We start from the raw sequence: 19759 nt of genomic DNA, 5'->3' as shown, positions 1-19759 counted from the left end.
CTGAACAATGAATGTTCTGTCCTCATGGAGTTTGGGGCCCGGCTCGGTGGCATGTAGAAATGCAGAATCTCAGGCCCAAAGCCAAGCCTCCCAAATCTGCATGGTTAACAAGTCCCCAGGAGATGTCTGTGCATATTAACGTTTGAGAATTAGTAATCTACCAAGCTCTCACTGAAAGAAAGTGTTGCCAGGAATATTCTATTTCAGTTAGTATGTCATTTTATTTTATAGGTCATATTTTCAATCATGAAATTACTTAGGGAAACAGCACCCACAAGCCTGAAGGCTTGATAACAAAATTCAGATGTTCAAAGAATTCAGGAACAGAGAATCAAGAAGTGAAAGCATTGTGTTAACTCTTGAATGTGTTTGAACAGAGAGCAAAACAACCACGAGAATTGTAAAGAACTGAATGTGCTCGCAGTAGCCTGGATGATGTGGAAACGATACAATTCACAACGGGGAAGATGGGAGGAAGACTAGCCTTATCGTTTCCAGACGATGGTAGATAAATACTTTCTAAATTTGAAGCATGTAAAATGTTTTCAGAAAGCATGAAGACTCCGATAGCCTAATGTTTTTAATGTTTACACCCGTGCTTTGTTTTTATTAACCATAGAGACGTATTTTAGGAAATGAGTTTTCTTGTGATAAAGAAACATGTGGAGTTCAAGTCCCGCAATTTCACTTCCTTTTATTTTCCTTACATTAAATTCAAGAAAATTTAATATTTTAATAACAATGGCATTTGTAGTTACCGTTTTTACACAATTATTTTTGTCTTTCTAGCTACACATCCACCATCAATATTTCACCTGTCCATATACCAAAAAAGTTGCATATGCATCAGTGGTGTCTAGAATGTTGTTTAATATTGACAACACAAAGATTTAAGTGCTTATATATTTTTAGATTGCTTTCTTGTCTAAATTACTTCCAAAGAGCATGCATAATTTTAAAAAAGTAATGTATGTAACAAAACAAATAGGAGAGGATTTAAATAGTAGTTAGTTGTAGATGATGGAAATAAAGTTATTTTTCTTTGGATTTTTATGTATTTTTGATTAAAAAAAACATGAAAAAACTTAGCCAAGCTTTACATCAGAACATTAAAGACATTTTTTACCTAGAGAAGGTATTTGCTGATCCTTTAGACTTGGGCTTCAGTTCCATTGCTTTAAATCAGGGGTAGGGAGCGTCTGGCCTAAGGGCCATGTAAGGCCCCTGAAATCATTTGGTCTGGCCCTGCCAAGGCAACCACAGTTGGGACTCAAAACTCAATAAATCTAGGACCTTTTTTCATAGCTAATTTTTAAATTGATAATTTTGTGGCCTGCAAATATTATAAATAGCCAAGTGGCCCTTGGCAGAAAAAAGGTTCCCCACCCCTGTGTTTAAATGGAGTAATGGCAGGAGTCAAGGAGCAAAGCACATCGAAGGTAAAATGACTTGGAAAGAACCGTCCCTCCCAATGTTTGCTTCCTTGCTTCTTCCCCGATTCTGGTGACTGCCAGCAATCCTCGGCATTCCTTGGCTTGTAGATACATCACTCCAATCTCTGCCGATACTGTAGATGCATCACTCCAATCACATGCTGTTCTCTCTGTGTCTTCTGTGTACCCAGATTTCCCTACTTTATAAGGATACCACTGGGTTAAGGCCCACGTTAACCCAATATGACCTAGTCTTAACTTGATTGTTATTGGCGAAGACCCTATTTCTGGTGAAATTCCCAGAGGTGAGGACTTGAACGTTTTTTTCGGAACCACTTACAATAGGTGGTTTGCCCTCAACAAAGAATGTTGAGAGTAAAAGGGGTGGGAATAATTTGTAATCTAGTTTTTTATAGAAGTCATCCATGGATCTTTGGTCTGCTTTGCTAGCTGTTTTTGTGTGTTTGTTTTTGTCAGGAAATTTGGGAAGATTTTTAAAAGGTGGGTCCAGTAGACACTGAAGTAACAGTGAGTTGCATAGATTTTTATAATGAGAGAGGCCTGTTGTTGCAAGGGGCAAAGAAAAAGAACAGGGGGAGGGAATAAAAACAGATTTGCCTTTAGCATAAGTATCATCCAAGACACAAATTATAGTCCTACTTAAAACAGGCTGGAAAACGCCTATTTTAAAATTAATGTGCAATTGAGGCAAAAACATTTAACAAAATATATTTTAAGATTCAAATTTCTAACTATATTTTATACATAGTAAAATATTCTAAATGTGTAGAATTAAGTGACTTACATAACATATAAATAGTAAAATAGACTCCAACCCATTATATTCTTTTATGCATTAAACAGTAAATAAGTTTTATTTATTTTACATTTGTTTCTTTTAAAATTGAAAACCACTAAAACACTAACACTGAAAATTTCTTAAAAGGGGAAAAAACATCCTAGGTCTCCTAGACCAAATCTATTTTCTTTTTTTTTGCATATCATCTGCATCTTCGTCCATTTGCACCAATGTTTTCACATATTTGCAAGAAATCAAGGTTGTTAAATTTTAAATAAAAAGTAAATACGTAATAGAAATCGTGTTTAATTAAGGAATTCAGTCACCAAAAAATTAATTGCTTTGTATTTTCACTGAAAATGAAATCCATAATACCCAGGGGGATTTTCTAGGTCTTGTCAGCTGCTTCTTGGAACCTTCCTTCAGGACTTGCTGATACTGTTGTTACAACTATTCTGTTTTCACAAAGGCACATTATGTGATTCAACACCAAGCCTGCAGTACAACTGCCCAAGCTAACAATTAGGCCTCAAACATTATTATCAGCCATTTCACAGATCTCAGCGAGTTTAAGCTGTAACAATTACAAATTGAACAAATAACTTGTGACTAATTATGATTCATGACACATAGATTACCATCAAGCTCTATAAATCTGATGCAAAAGATTACCCTTAACTCAGACACAGATGCCCCCAAACGAACTCATCCAGAGATGTTTCACAGAAGCAGATGTTCCTAGCAGTTGAGAATGAGCTTTGACTTTGGAAGGAGAATCTGGTTCGGGTGCGGAGTCCTCTTCTAGCTGGCTGGTAAAGGTGCTTAAGTGGTGAAAATACAGCTTATTTCACAGGTTTCTGAGAATGTTATAAGATCAAGATAATACCTGACACTTAGGCCTTCAGTTACTGAATTGTTCAGTTGAATGTTGAGTTGAATATTGAATTCTTCAATTATGGAATAAATATTCAGAGTAGCAGGTACTACAGAGATACTACTCTATAAAGCATACTGTTGGCCCAATTGGTCTGACTCTGGCCACTTGAATCTTGATTGGAACCACTGCTCTTGTCTACCTGATTGTTGTATTTACCTTTAAAAATACTCACTTGGGCACTTTCAACCCACAACTTTATCATGATAATAGAAATTAGTAATTATAATCATAAAAGTCAAAATATGAAATAAACTTTAGTATACATTTAACATATATATATGTATATATATATATACACACACACACATGCATAATATATAATAACTACAACTAATATGTAGTCATAAGCACAGTGTGGTCCAGAACTTAATTCCAGACCTTCCCACTTTAAACTTCAGGCAGATGAGGGGAACGTTTTAAATTGATACCAATCTTCCCCTTATTGTCCAGGCTCTGGTACTGTTGTCTCCTTGTTTATATTGATCTAGGACAGGTTTGTCACTTCTTTGCTCCAGAAATATGGATCTCAGACTGCGCTTACTGGGAGTTCATGCAAGTCTTGACTGATGGTTATTTATTTTTACTGAGTGCCTACTATGTGTTTTCTGGAAAAACCACTAAAGGCACTGAGTGTTGGACAGTGAATAAAGACAAAAATCCCTGCTCTCATGGAGTCTGCATACTAAGAGTCACACAGTGAGTCAGGAAGTAAATAAATAAATGAGTAAAATTTTAGTATCAGATAGCGATGAGGGCGATAGTAAAAAGTAAATCGGGGAGATGAATTGAGGATGTGACTGCGAATAAAGTGATCAGAAAAGGCGTCACTCTGAGGCTGATATTAGAACATAGATTTGAAAGATGAGGGAGCAAGCCATGTGGATATCTAGAGCGAGGGGAGGGGGGGACATTGTCGGTAGAAGGAAGTGACAGAGGAAAGCCCTAAAACAGGGTGTGCCAAGTGTTCAAGGCCAGCACAGCTAGGACAGTGATCCCAAAGGGGTAATAAGGCCAGAGAGATTAACAGAGGCTGACTGCGTGAGGAGGGCGGTGGGTAGGCAGATCCTGGGAGGCTACCTATAGGCCATCGCAATCACCTTGGCTTTTACTCCGAGTGGATGGAAAGCCATCGAAGGGTTGTAAGCAGAGGAACGGCATGACCTGACTTGCAAACTAAACACGATAACTTGGGCAGCTGTGCTGAGAGCAGCGTGAAGAGGGGCACATTTCTTCTGGGAAAGAGAAGAGGTGGCTGAGACCAGTGTGGTATCTGTAGATGTGGTGAGAAGGGCTGGGTACTGTACATCATTTGAACTTGGTTTTATTCCACTGGGTTTGCTCATGGTTGACCAGGGGTGCAAGAGAACGAGAGGGATTAAGAAAAGTTTTGGCATGAGCAACTGGAAACACAGAGTTGCTGTTTACTGAGGTATGTTGGATGACCATCTAATTCTCTGTCCAAATTATGCCACTTTTGAGAAAGGGAATGCTATACACTTGAGAAAACGTGTAAACCGGTACTACCTTGGAAAATCTGTTCATCCTGGAGCAGTGGTTATCAGGGCGACTTTGCCCCCAAGGGGACATTCGGCAGCGTCTGAAGACATTTTTGGTTGTCACGTCTAGTTGGTTGCTACTCGCATCCAGTGAGTAGAGGTCACAGATACAAAGGCCAGCACCCCATGACAAAGAATTATCTGGTCCAAAATGTCAACAGTGTCAAGGCTGAGAAATACTGCCCTAGAGACAGGAAAGAGAAAGAGAAGGCCAGGTTTGCTGACATGAATTGAGATGAAGAGCACTATAATTGAAGAGAGAAATTATAAGGATGCTTATCTTATTTGTTTGTCATTGCTATCCAGCCTACTTCTAAAATATATACAAGGCCATTTACAAAGGAAAAAAAAAAAAAGGAATATACCTTTGAACACAGCAGACTATTAAGAAATTATACAATTTTGCCTTAATATCGCAACCAGGGTTTTATTGGGACCCTCACCCACTCCGCAGCTATCCTCTCCTTTCCTTTACCGAAGGCTCAGTTCAGCTACAACATTATGGTGCTGTAGCCTCTTGGATTTTCAAAGTATATATATATAAGAAAAGGAAGTTCAAATGCAACTGTAAGAAAAATGATCACCGCGCTTGCAACCCACCTAAATAAGCTGAAATTGATCTTACAAGCAAAGTTCTTCCTGTTCTCAACAGATAGGTAAACGTCTCGGAAAGAACAAGATTATCAAGTGAGACTCGCTCTAACCCCTAGTCCATCTCCTCTCCAAAGCAGGATGAGTGAATGAATAAATGAAAACAGCATTAGAATGAGTGGCAGAACCCGAGGCGAACTGCCTGATCTCTACAGCCATCCATTTCCCTCTTCATCTGCTTGGGCCACCTGTGAAGCTATAACTAAAATCTCATACTAGCTCATCTAAAAGCTTTGTTTTAGTCCCAGTGTAGGTTCTAGCACTTTTGTGTTTCCCTTCTACCTTCCCCCAAATTAAGTCACTAAATGAGGCAACTCCAATAGTTGGATATATCTGAATGAGCCTGCTGGTTTCTGAGCAGCTGGAATCTGAGAGTAACCTTCCAGCTCTTAACCTAGTAAAGCATATGAAAACTTTCAAACCAGCCCTGATTTTCTGCATTCAGGTCTCACAGACAAGGGTCTATAAACTGAAAAAACCCTTTCTTGTCTCGGTTTTCCTCTGGGATCTTCTAATGGAGTCCCACTTTAGCAAAATGGGCAAAAGTGCCTAACTACTGAGAGGTGCCCACAAAGTTTTCTCTTTGGTAGAAATTACACCAAGGCTTAGTTCTGCACGCTCCCCTTCCTCTGCGTCGTCTATATGCAGGCCTACAAGAGCTATTACATAACATGAGACCGGGCAAGGGTGGAGTGTGTACACATTCAGAATTCTGCCCGGTGTGTGGAATGCGACAAAAACAAGTTTAAGCAGGACTGTGCCCCCAAAGATGGGGGAACTTGGGAGGAGTGCATGGAGAGAGAAATCTCTGTGTTTTGCTTCTTCAGGTCAGGTTTCATGAAAAGGGAGGAAAGCTGCAAATAGTCTTGCTTCTTGCAGTCTGTGGATTTCCACATTGGATTATTTTTCAGGTAGCTATGAACACTTAAATATGAACACTGTTTCTGTGTATGTGCTAAGGGAAACAGTTCTCCCCTAAGGCACCAGTGGTACAATTAAAGATCAAATGAAACCATGTAAACATTCAAGAAAGAACAAGGGAGCAAAGACATAGGGTGACTTGTGAACTCGGGGATTGACTACGTCGCTATTGTGTGCTCAGTGCATGCCACGATCATGCGTAGACTCATGGGAGGGGATACAAATGTGAGGCCTCGCTACTCTCAGCCCTACACATCTCCCCAAAGTAAAACAAAACAAGCAAAGGGGCTGTGAGGTGCCCCAAAGATTAATATATTGCCCTTTCTCCACCTTTTCTTCACTTTTATTTAAAGACAACAGGTGGTTCATTCCAGCCATAAAGAGATTCATGTCCTCATCTTGACACCTAGACCAAGGATCACTCACAGATCAAATGGATGCCTGTTTTCCCAAGAGCTAAAGATGCCTTCTGTTCAGAAGCCGATGCCCAGATCCTTTCAGGCCTCCATCTTCTACAACACTTAACAGTTAATTACTACTTGCCAATGCTTGTTAAGAACTGTCTACATCCACTTTCTGAATATACACAGTGGGCAGACTTCCTGAGACTCATCACGGAGATTCTGTAAATCAAGCACACTTCACTATCTAAATGTGACAACATGAAAATAATTTTTTTTTTTTTGCATTTGTAAAATACAGGAGTGCTCATAACCTTCAGGGAAATTGGTCTTTGTTCTTGGAATATTACAGGTACACTGCATAAATTGTCTGTCCCAACAAATACAGAAATAGAACAAAGAGTGTGCACATATAGCATCTTGAAAAATGACTTCATACTACTTGTTGTTCTGTGTCTAAAGCATTATACAAAATTGATTGAAGAGATAACTGGAATATCATCTACCACAGCTCAGCTCTTCATCTCCCTCATGACTTACTTTTAAAAGGCTGTTTTTAAGACATGAGGCTCAATTCATTTTTTTGGAAGGCACACTGATAGGTATTTATTTGCTCAGCTACTGTTGCAGAAACTTTTTTCCTTTGAAGGATTCTCAGTCACTGTGAACATGAAATCTTAAAAATACTTTATTAACCTCACTTATTTATTCAAAATGAGCATTGATCATAAATTCCTAAAGTAATTCATTCAGCTGAATTACAGTTAAACGTTCAATGTACAGAGTGGGGCAAAAGTAGGTTTACAGTTGTTTGTATGGAAAAATAATACAATTACTACTAATAATACAAGAACTCTGATTTGCATACTCACAACTGTAAATCTACTTTTGCCCCACCCTGTATACATGTTTAGTTAAGTCAAAATTTAGCTTTAGAATCCATAATAACTGGAGAAAATAGTAACATCATGGAGGAAAGCAATAGAGCATGCTACCTGTGGGCTGACTTATTTAATACTTATTAAAATTTCAATATAATCCTATCCTTCTGAAATTCTGAAGATTCTTACAGGATGATTTTCAGGTCTGGACTTCTCGTAACATTGATAACGGAAAACTACTTATTCTCTATATAAGTTTTTAAACTCATTATGATGGAAAGTAAAATGTTTTAAATAAAAAAATTAGTTTTTTTTCTGGTTCTTGTGGATCATTTTCTATAGATATTAAACAATTTTTAAAGTATAGAATCAAGCAATAATCTTGATAAAAATTTCTCTATTTTTAAGTAATAACAAAATATCTCCAATATATGCTTAAACCCCCTTACTGTTTAGTTATTAGGTTAACTAGGCTACCGGGAAAACATGTTTTGGTGATTTTAAAAATATGCCTAAAATAACATTTAAAATTGAGCTACTTAACGAGTTATATAATAAAGAGGCAGCAACTGCTAGTAATGGTTGTTACAAAACAAAAATTAATACAAAGGCAACGAATATAAGAAATATAAATAAAATAAAGTGGAGGGTTTAGAATATTAAGGTCCTAATGCCTTCAAATAGTTGGAAAGAACCAAAATAAGGTTACCAGTGTATTTCTTTAATAAGAAAAATCATATAAAAAGTGGTCTCTGAAGCCTGACAACTCTTTCCACCTCCCATTAACTACCACTGTACTCCCTGCTGTCTGCTGTGTTAATCTATGACATTACATGGCCAGAGGCCCACATAATTCATGGCCTAGCTATTCAGCTGTCCTTTAAATCCACTCCGCACTGTGGAATGGAATTGTTTTCTCCAGATGGCCTCCATTTCATCTTAACAAGCATCCAACAGTGTTTTGACTTGCTACAATAATGAAACATTTCTTCCCATTAAACTAAGCATTTCTGTTCCTATTTCCTTACAACCATGGTGACAACATTCTTCTAATTTCAAAGCTTTCTTATCTCCTGTCTTTGTAGGACACATGCTCTTACATCCCTGTGTTCTTCTATTTCAAATACAGCGTCTTCATTCTCAAGGAGCCAATGCCTAGAAACGTAATGGAAATAATAATAACCCAAAGCCTCACTAGCTAATGGCCATTGACATTTATCATAGACCAGGCACTCTTCTTAGAGCTTCAAGTGTAGTAACTCATTCTTCTCAACTACCACATGAGGTGAATACTATTTTCATTACCTTTATACAGATAGAAAACTGAGGCACAGAGAAGTGATCTGTTTAACCTACGTCATAGAACTAGAAATTAAAAGAGCTGGGAGTCTGAACCATGAATCAAAAAAAAATCTGAATCAAGTGGACTCTTCGGATGTGGATGAACAAAGAAACAGGTATTTATAGACACAGGAATAGATAGAGCAATGTATTTTACATTTGGGCAGTGTGCCCCCATACTGTTTAATAAATGCATTTTGATATTTACTTGGATTTAAAAAACCAGAAACAAAAGGGATAAATAAGGCGCTGTGAAATGGAAATCTCTAGTTGTCTTTAGCAAACTTGAGAGGTTTTGAGCTTATCCTTTTTTAAAATTTAATTTAATTTTGTCCATCAGAGCTTATCTTCGTTTCCCATCTAAATGTCAGTAAGGTAGGGCAGCTGGAAAAAGGCTCTAAAATAGACTTCCAAAGAATTTCAGAGGCAGTAGAGTGCAATCTAACATATCTCTGCTGTTATACTCCTTATAATACAGGTTACAGAATAGGCCTGGAGCATGTAGGTCATGCTGCTGCCCCACAAAGAGGTCAACCTTAACCTTACCCTCTTTATGGAAGGAAGCCCAATCAATAAAATACTGCCAGATATCCATTATATTCTCAAACAGCTACTTTCTAACACTATACCATCACATGATACTTATAAAATACTATTTGGTTATGTAATATGTTAGTTTAAAACGTATATAGAACCCGTTGTTTTTATGAGTTTGGCCCACAAATAAAATTATTTGTCTACCCATCAAAAAAGAGTAAATATGGAAAATCAGTAATATTTTCTACTTACCAGCCATATACTGTTAATAATAAAAAATTATTTGGACACTAATTCTAATGGAACAATTGAGAATAAGTAAATTTATTAGATTATCTATAATCATCTCTATACCACGGTAGTTCAGTTTCTTAATTATCTGTGGACTTTTGAACGTTTCCTATAACCTGCATATATCACCTACCTAAAATATTTCCCAGGATATATTATACTTTCTTAAAAAAAGTGTAGCTGGTCAGTATGACCTGAATTATTCAGGCCTGTGACTGAAGCCCAGAGCCATCTATTAATATCAATGTAAACAAATCAAGGAGCCTTAAAGGGCACAATACTCTGTCCTATATCAGTGTTTCTAACTCATCCTCAAATAGTACAGCATTTACTGAATTGTCACAGTGTATTGGCTAAAGTACAGAGTGTAAAGGAGATACACCAATTTAATTTGGGTTTTATAAGTCCTGAATGGAACTTGTCCCACTCACAACTAATATAAAATGAAGCTAAATGTTACCAGGTTACTCTTTGCCTGAAAAAGGCACAATTCTAGGCCATTTATTGAAAGTCACCTAGCTTAAGACTAGATTGGATAGTTTAAGACTAGATTGGATAGCTTAAAGTAAGGAACTAGGACTCAGAAGTCCTGACATTTGTAGTCAAGACGGGTTTAAATCACGTTTCTCCATCTTGTCCAAGTAAAGCAACAATATGCAGTAATGATGATGATAAACTGGGATGTTGGGACAACCCACTTCAGTGTCATGTAAGGATTCAATGATACGGTGTATGTGCAAAGAGCTTGTAAAACTTAAAATACTACAAAGATGTTGTTAACATTGCGTGCACAATTTTCAGCTTCTCAGACCAGGGATTATGCTTTGTCCATTTTCTTAGCCCTATACCATACCTGTCATAACTGTAGGTCTTAAAAAAAGTGTGTTGCTTTGTAAAATGAGTCATGGTAAACTTGGGCGCTTCCCTCTTTTCTTTTGGTCCTTGCGATAAAAAGATGTGAAATGTGTATTTTATAGAAGGCAGTGCCTGTGCTTTATATTTGACTTTTTTCTCAGTCCTGTTCCTGTACATAGACCCAGTATCTAAACATAGTAGGACTTGAACATCCTGAGAAATATGTAGGAAAAGTAAAATAGGTGGAAAGTCAGATATACTCAAGGAAAACTGAAAGCTAATTTTTTTTTATGTTTCAAGGTCCATGATCCTTGTAATAAATGCTTAATTTAATGAACCTATGAAGAAATATTTCTAACAGGCTTGCTATGCAACCCCTGCTGTGCTATACAGGATCTCCAGGGTGTTCAAGAGTATTCTGAAGGATTTTACAGTATAATTGTGGAGTGAAGACTTTGGTATTAGAAAAAGTTCAAGTACAGAGTGATTCCAAAAGAACTAAGTCCCTTTGGAAGTGCATTAATCAGTAACTGGGATTTATAGGAACATGTAGTAAAGATCATTTTGTAAATCAGGGTATGGACACTTACTCTGTAAAGGGTAAGATAGTAAATATTTCAGGTTTTGCAGGCCAGACAGTCTCTGTCACAATATTCAACTCTGTTGTAGTTCAAAAGCAGCCATAGATGATGAATAAGTGAATGGGCGTAGCTGTGTTCCAATAAAAATTTTATTTACAAAAATAGCAGGCATGATGAAACTGGAGCATGGGCCATAATTTGACAATTCCCACTATAAAGAACTTCTCCCAGCTCTCTCTATAACTTAATAAATGTTCCATATACATCTTTCACGTCACTAGGGCATACCCTTGCCTGTTTGTAACACATCACCGTTGACAATGGAAATGGCAGACATGACAAGAGTCTTCATTTCTTAAGGCTCAAAATGAAGGCGCAGTACAAATGTGTACAAATGTGAGGTTCTGGAGGTATTCTCTCTGGAAGAAGTTACAGAGTGAGACACCTGGGGATCTGGATGCCAAGGTGCAGTTCTTGAATCACCCTGTATAATGCAAATCAGTGATTAATTAAATGTGGAATTAGGAATGTTACAAAGGAGTTCCAAATTTAAGTGTAACTTGAACCTTACATGTAGAACACAACCATTTATCTGGCTTTCTGTAGAGCTCTGACTTCTTCAGATTTTCAAAAGCCAAATAGGACAGGACCAGAGAAGAAAATGAGTGAGTGATGTATGAGAGAAATGATTATCTGCACACATATACACATGCATATACATGTGGTGTGTGTGTATATGTATGAAAAAGAGATGGATTGATTTGGTTAGGGTGGAAGGAGGAGGAATAGTACATGTATATTGATTCAATAGTATATGTATATTGGTTCACTACCAGTGCTTTAAAACACCACACAGATGGCTGGCCAGAGTGGCACAGCAGTTAAGCATAGACCTATGATCCAGGAGATTGTGGTTCGATTCCTGGTCAGAGCACATGCCTGGGTTGCGGGCTCGATCCCCACTAGGGGACGTGCAGGAGGCAGCCAATCAATGATTCATCATTGATGTTTCTATCTCTCTCTCCCTTTCTCTCTTTGAAATCAATGAAGATATATTTAAAAAAATAAAAAATAAAATTAAAATAAAATGCCACACAGACAACACACTGACACCCATATAGGGCTAATTTGAGGCTGGAATGGTTTCTATTCTTACCTTCCGAGTACCTACACCTTTTGTCAGTCAGCTCATGCTAATATATCTGGCCGAGGCTCAATACGGTTTGGGGGCACAGATGAAATAGCCTCATACGTGGCTCCTTGATTGCTAAGAAACACTGAACATTCATATTACATATTTTCTTATTCAATGAGAATATAACCCAAAGAGGACCCTGGATGGTTGGTTGGCATTTCCATGAGAAACATCAGCCATTGTTAATTTGAAAGGTTGTTGATAGTAATTTGAAAATCTAGAATCAGTCCTAATAAAATATTAGCCAAAATTTTTTTTAGGTAATTAGATATCATAATTAAATAAAAATCATTCTTCCTAGCAAACTTCTATGCTGTCATTTTTTTAACTTTTAACAAAGAATGCTAAGATATACTAATCAACCTGTTTTAGATGAATTTATTCGGTATGTAATAAATGATCAAGAAATATTGATCGAGCACATATTATTTGTATGACCTATGCTAGGCCTAGGGCTACGTGATGAAGATGAAACTGTCCCTTCCCAAGCTTAGACTCAAGGGACAAATTCCAACAAGCAAGCAGGTCTGCCCATGGGAGTAGGTTAGGGATATGCAAGGAACAAGACATATAGAGGAACAGGTTAGATTTGTACTCAAGTAATATTACTGCAAGGTAATATTAGCTATATGGTCCATAATAGCTAACAAATGCCATCAGAATTTAAAAGGGAGGATGCTCTTTTATAAGAGAAGGGTGTGATCAAGGATAACTTCATGGAAGAGACAGAATTTAGAAAAAAGAAGACTTAGGTGGGGGCCAGAGAAAGGTCAAGACATAGAATAGCATCAGTTAACATTCAGAAATGGTGACATGCAAATTGATGTCTCAGGTAAGATAAGTAATCCTGTTTTGACCAGATTGCTTAAACAAAGGAAGCTGACTGGCTACCAGTATACACGTTTCTGTGTCTGAACATTGCTGACCCGTCACGAGATAACTCATGTCCACACTCACATTAATTTAAGTAATTTTAAACACCTTGTTGACCACAGTAGCCAGCCACACGGGCAAGTTCTGGTTTGAAATAGCCAGTCAGCAATTAAGAGTAGATAAGTGAGAGATATGGCTGAAGAGGTATAGTTAGCACCATGTTGGGGAGGGTACTAGAAGCTAAGCTGAATCTATTTTGGGATTTTAAAAATTCCTGCCAAAAATCGTAATTCATTGTGAGATATATACATATATATATATATATGTGTGTGTATATATATATATATGTATATATACACACACACACACACATATATATAAATAAAATATATCTTTATTGATTTCAGAGAAAGGGAGAGGAAGAGAGAGAGAGAAACATCAATGATGAGTCATTGATCGGCTGCCTCCTGCACGCCTGCTGCTGGGGATCGAGCCCGAAACCCTGGGCATGTGCCCCGACTGGGAATCGAATCAAAATCTCCTGGATCCTAGGCCAATGCTCAGTGGCCAAGCCACACCTGACCAGGCCACTGTGATATATTTTAATGCAGTAGAAAGAAAACCTGTACTTAAAGGCATCACACAGCTGTAACTCGTCATCCGCTCCCATAAACCAACCCCCACACCCCTCCCCAATGTACTTCATCATTATAACATACCTATTTATACCATAATTTCCTGGAATCAAGATAAAGAGTAGATATTCAGACTTGAACTCTCAGCCTTACCTTTGGCGCCTTCTTTTCTCATGTTGCTGACATCTAGATGACTCTGTTGGGAAACACCAATGTCATGTGCAGATGATTGCTGCCGCCTGGGAGGCAATATTGCAAACTCTAATAGGAATATTTCTTGTCTCATCTCTTAAGTGATATTGTTATGATGGTATGAGTATTGCTACCTGGGAGGTAATATTGTAAACTGTAATAGGAGTATTTCTTGTCTCATCTCTTAAGTAATACTGTTATGATGGTAATTGGTTGTTTTGCCTGATCCAGGGATCAGGAACCCTTCTAATTCCCAAATAGAAAGATATTTAGCCAATGTAAAAAATAGAATGTGTGATCACAACTCTTTTCCTCTCTTTAAATCATTGGTGGTTTTAATCAGACATGTGAGCTGTGCCTAGAGCTGTGGAATGTTAGAACTGGAAGGGGCCTTAGTCTGACCCCCATTTTAGTGGCACAAAAAGAGGTCCGGAAAGGTGAAGGAACCTGCCTCAGGAGACACAGCTAACTTTTTCTACACCCAGGACTAGGACACACATCTAGATTTCAGTGTTTTCCTCACATCAAAAGTTACATCTTGTCAAATCTCATTAGCTTTAAATTAACTTAAAAAATAGAGCATCGGTAGCTTCTCATGGTATCATTATGCAGTAGGGTGTCTGAAGCACAGCACTATTGACATTGGACAAGACAATTCTTTGTTGTGGGGGCTGCCTGTGCATTGTAGCATGATTGCCGGCATCGCTGACCTCTACCCACTAGATGTCAGCATCACCACCCCCACTCCCTTGGGTGTGACAACCAAAAATGTCTCTAGACATTGTTGAATGAACCATGGGTGGGGAGGAGGGGGGAAGGAGAGGGGAGATGTTATCACTGGTTGTGACACCCTACACCCACCACCTTCCCCACCCCACATATACCTCTAGAATAATTCTTTCATAGCCTAAATCTGACCTAACCTAAGGGCCTCTTTCCAAGAATCTAATACCTGTAACCTGACAGCACAGGGCCTTCCCCAGGTGTTCTAGTTTCTTTGGCAGTAGGAATCTAGTTCACTCCCATCATTGGAATCTAGTTTTTCTGGGTTAGCCGTGGTCATAGGTCCTGTCCTCATCTACCCCATTCATTATTTCAGCATGCATCCGAGTGCCTACTACGTGCTAGATACTGGGCACTGGGCACACAGTCTCTGATCTTCAGTAGTCCAGTCTTTTGGGGGAGACAAATATGTAAATGAACACTTGTCAGCCTTATAATGAGTGTTAAGAGAGAGGTGTATGCAGGGTGCTGCACAATTGGGGAATATAATTCATTCACACTGAAGGTGGTCATAGGGTGGTGTGTCAGAGAAGGTGGCTGAAGGTGCCCGCTAAGCCATATCTTCAAGGACAAATCAGAATGAGCTAGGTAGAGAAAGGAAAAGGCTTGCAGATAGAGGGAGTAGTGCATCACAAAGCCAGGAGGGAGAAAACCCAGCTTCTGGCTATGGCATTAGCATAGGGTGAGAAATGAAGCTGGAGAGTAAGGCAGGGGCCAGGTCTTGAGGAGCCAATTATATCACATGCCAAGAAGTCTAGAATTGGTTTTTTACAATTTATTTTTAAAATATATCTTTGTTGATCAAAGGGAGAGGGGGAGAGAGAGAGAGATAGAAGCATCAATGATGAGAGGGTCGTCATCAATTGGCTGCCTCCTGCACGACCCCAACTGGGGATCGAGCCCACAACCTGGGCATGTGCCCTGACCAGGAATTGAACCCAGATCTCCTGGATCCTAAGTCGATGCTCAACCGCTGAGCCAAGCCCGGCCACGCTAGAATTGGCCTTGAAGGTAACTAGAAGCCAGGGGAGAGTGCATCAAACTTGCAATTTAGAAAGATATAAGTACAGAAAATGACAAATGTGGGGGATTCCAAGTAGGAGCACAGGACACCTCAAGAAAAACATCTGATGTACTGTCTAGTGAAAGAAAGAACAGTCGTGTGATTTCACTCTTGCAAATCCCAAAGTGGGAGGGATTCCTGTCCTAGAAGCATTGCCACAAACTGTACAGAGAGACAGCCCCCTCCTCCACCCAGGAATGTGGGCAGAGGAAACCTTTCACTGCCAAGGCAGGAAGAAAATCTTTCTCCTCTGGAACCTAAGACTTCATGGAGAGGCTGATTTCCCGATGGAAGTTCAAAATACTACATTTTTTCCCAGAAAGAAAAATGATAAATCTTGCTATTTTTAAAGATATCATTCAGCAAATTTATGGGTCAAAGGTGTCTTGCATGTGTGTGTATTTGCACACTGGCTGTTGAACATATCACTGTGTCTATGGGAATATGAATTTCAGATCGACTTTCAGAACACAATCCATGTGCAGCCGTGAACTGTGCATCCTATGCAGGGAATGTACAAGCACAAATGACAGCAGTAAAATGCACCAGACAAGTCGTGATTAGAACTCTTCCATCAAGAAGGGAATCTGGGGCAATTTAAGAGCAGTGCTGCTGATCACAGAAAATGCAAATTGCAGGGAGCTCTAGGTTGTTGTTTAGGCCCTGCATGGGCTAAGGGAGTCTACATGCTGTCCTAGGGCCTGCCACCTAGCAGGAGCTCCACCAATGTTTGGAAAAGTCAAGTAGGTGCACTGCAGTGGATCTCCATACCCACATGCCTCCTGGTTAAATGAAACTTAGAAAAAAAAAATGCTGGTTCATTGAGGCACTGAGATAGGGCGAGCAAGAAAGCAAGAAGAGACAGGCAGCATGGATTTGCCCTGGACAGTGAAGTGAGCTAGTAAGTCGCTGTATCTGTGCTCTTGGGACAGAAACCCCTTCCTTTTGGGAGCAGAAGCTGATAGGCACATGAGGCGACTTTGATTAATTCACAATCATGTCAATAGAGGGGATCAATTTAAGTAAGTTAATGTGAGTTTCACAGACCTGTTACGTATTTGCTTTAAGAGCTGATTTGTAGCTAAAACATGGCGGCCTTCTTTACTCTGACTCACTCATTACCCAGAAGGCCCTAGCTTCCTAGAATTCTTCATAAAATCTCAATTGTTTTCATTAGCTGTCATCAAATCTAACTGAATCTTCTCTCAAAGGACCTCATTTTGTGTTTCACTATGGACCTGACCTATCTCTTTTTTGCCTCTCCCAGTTTCAACACACCTTGATAGCAGAGGGCAAATGTACCTTCTTAAAACAATGCTTTGGTTAAGCTCCTCCTCTTTTCAAAAACCCTCTCACTTCTCAGGTACCTGCAGAATAAAGTCCAAGCCTCTGGCCTGCCTTTAAGGCCCTGCAGAGTCCTCACCTATAAATTCCAACCGCCCCACACCACTTTTGTACACCAAGCAATATGATATCCTTAGTGTTTCCTGAATAGATTGTCTTCATTCCTCCACTGTGCTTGGCTCATTCCTCAGAAACCTGAAATCCTCAGTTCTTCCGTCTCTACCTTAAAAGCACATTTCTGAGTCTGGTCCCCACTCACTGAAGTAGAAGTCTGAGATCATTTCAACTCACACCCCCTCACTCCTCTCCATTCCTTGCATGGAATTATTCTATGTACCTCTGTCCTCCATCAGCAATAGGGACGAATGGATGAATGACCCAAGGCCCTAGAAAGGTGCCTGGCACATCTTAGAAGCACAACAAATATCTGTTAATTTTGTTGAAGAAATTCAACAGACCGAATATTTGAAATTGTTAATTTAAGATTACCACCCACTTTCCCCCTTAGGCCAGGCACTTTCTTCCCCCTATGTGAGAAAAAGCATATAAATATTTTAAATTTGATAAAGTTAGGTTTGATATATAAAAAGCAGAACTTCCTCTTTAACCAAAGAAATAAGAACTCCCCCCCCCCCAACACTGAATTTCAGGTTACTTTAAAATAACCGACCTGGATTATTTCTTACTAAATAAAATGTTGCACCTTCTCTGCAGTTGCAAAGGTAGCCTTACCTCTAGCCAGCCAAGTCACCAACAGATTCTTCATGTGAGAAAAATGTTTTAAAAAATGGAGGTGTGAGCGTTAAACACCCACAGGCAGGAACAGAACAACAGGTGCTCTGTGCAAACACTAAACTCCCAAACCGACCTTCTGAGCGAGCCAAAAGCTTTTATCCAACATAATGTTCTTCAGCTGTTGTTTCAGGGGCTTTTCGATAACAAAAATCCCCCCTCCCTTTGGCCTTTACGTTTTTCACCAACCACTTACTACCGAGTGCGTACCTGACTTATCTGGGCGCAATCTTTGTCGCACCCAGTCAACTCGCTCAGCGACCAGCGCAACCACGTTTCCTTAAATCAGAGCCGGGTGGACTCTGCTCGTGAACTACATTACCCAGCGGAACCCGCGCCCTTCGCAGGAAGGACGTCTGCGCACAAGATACTCAGTTCCAAGTTTGGAGGTTTTAGCTGCCAGCCCTGGCCCATCATGTAGCTGCAGCACAGCCTTCCCTAACGTTGCAACTGGGGGAAAAATCACTTTCCAGTCTGTTTTGCAAGGTGTGCATTTCCATCTTGATTCCCTGAAAGTCCATCTGCTGCATCGGTCAAGAGAAACTCCACTTGCATGAAGATTGCACGCCTGCAGCTTGCATCTTTGTTGCAAAACTAGCTACAGAAGAGAAGCAAGGCAAAGTCTTTTGTGCTCCCCTCCCCCATCAAAGGAAAGGGGAAAATGTCTCAGTCGAAAGGTAAGAGGCTATTTGCATTAATTGCAAAAATGCAAAGGGTTGTGCATGCATTTATGAATGCATGGATGCAATTTTCGCCTAGCGATTGCATGTTTAAGTTTGAGGTTTTCCACAGCTCAGTTGCATTTCCTGTTTAGTATGTGTCTTTTTTTGCAGACACAGAGAGTTCCTGTAAGGCAGGGCTTGCAGTTCAGCTGTGCATTGACGTTATTTGCATTCTTCTGCTAGGATTACTGAGCTCTTTTTGCCTTTTGCACAGTCAGGAGAGATAGAGCAGGTTGGTAGCGTCTAAACGTGCAAGGCTTTATATAATTATAAAATTCTTTGGTATGCACGCATATTATAAGTAATTTTCTGTGCAACAGAAATACAAACTTTTAAAAAGTCTGTGGTTGAAGATGAAAGGTAAAACTTGAGTTAAACTAGTAGGAAATTAATGTAATCTTATATTCCTTTGGGAATGAGCCGTTGCTGTGCCAGTATTTAGCTAAATTTCCATTGATACGCTTTGAACATTAAGCAACTTTTGATTTTTAAAGGAAGTAAAGGTGAAGTGTGCATAATAGCATATTACAAAAAAAAAAAAAAAAAAAACAGACAAGAAGTCTTTCTCTTCCGAGATTTTGCACTTTACACTAATTGCTTATTGGCTCACAGTATTTAGAAACAGCGATGATGTTTTATGCCTTCCCATTTGGGAGATGCGTTGCATCTCGGTGGGGAAAATACTGGGCGAAAGCTGTACTTTGAAGCATTACACCAGCGTGGAGGGACTGTCCTGTTTCATTAACAACCATAATGAAATCTTTTCAGTGTAATTGCATAAATTTAGTCAGCTATAATAAGTCAGACGTTCAGGGTTATGGTTTTTTTTTAATGTTTTTTTCTTTTTCTAATTTTTTTTTTCTTTTTACACAGTTGTATTTTGGAGGCTTAATGTCATGCTGGGGAGGGGATTAAAAAAATAAAATTCCTGACATCAGAGAGCTGAGGGGTTGCTGTCAGGTGCACTAGGACCCTA

At 39.2% G+C, this 19759-nt stretch overlaps 1 protein-coding gene and 1 long non-coding RNA gene across 6 annotated transcripts in view; one reads left to right on the top strand and one right to left on the bottom strand.

Annotated features, from left to right (window-relative positions):
• The window catches only part of MAP2K6 (mitogen-activated protein kinase kinase 6), a 121967-nt gene that overhangs the window by 16452 nt on the left and 85756 nt on the right, over positions 1-19759 (top strand). For 2 of the 5 annotated variants that reach the window (XM_081115867.1, XM_081115874.1), the window contains exon 5: positions 8895-9036. The exons of 2 other annotated variants lie outside the window; for them this stretch is intronic. In XM_081115867.1, the coding sequence (XP_080971993.1) occupies positions 9015-9036 (22 nt within the window). In that variant the 5' untranslated portion in view covers positions 8895-9014. Of the gene's footprint in view, positions 1-8894; positions 9037-18306; positions 18739-19759 lie in introns of those variants that run through there. One more of the 5 variants, XM_081115873.1, reaches the window with a different exon arrangement.
• Positions 676-18348, bottom strand: LOC308546682. Its single transcript, XR_013997370.1, has 4 exons — positions 18272-18348; positions 14041-14083; positions 4694-4909; positions 676-3053 (listed from the first exon to the last, which is right to left on the bottom strand). It is a non-coding gene; the product is annotated as an uncharacterized lncRNA (long non-coding RNA).

This window comes from Miniopterus schreibersii (genome assembly GCF_964146895.1).
Source record: "Miniopterus schreibersii genome assembly, chromosome: 16".
In the NCBI taxonomy this organism is placed as follows: Eukaryota; Metazoa; Chordata; class Mammalia; order Chiroptera; family Miniopteridae; genus Miniopterus; species Miniopterus schreibersii.
The sequence above is the reverse complement of the archived record's forward strand: the minus strand, read 5'-3'. Positions and strand labels throughout refer to the sequence as shown.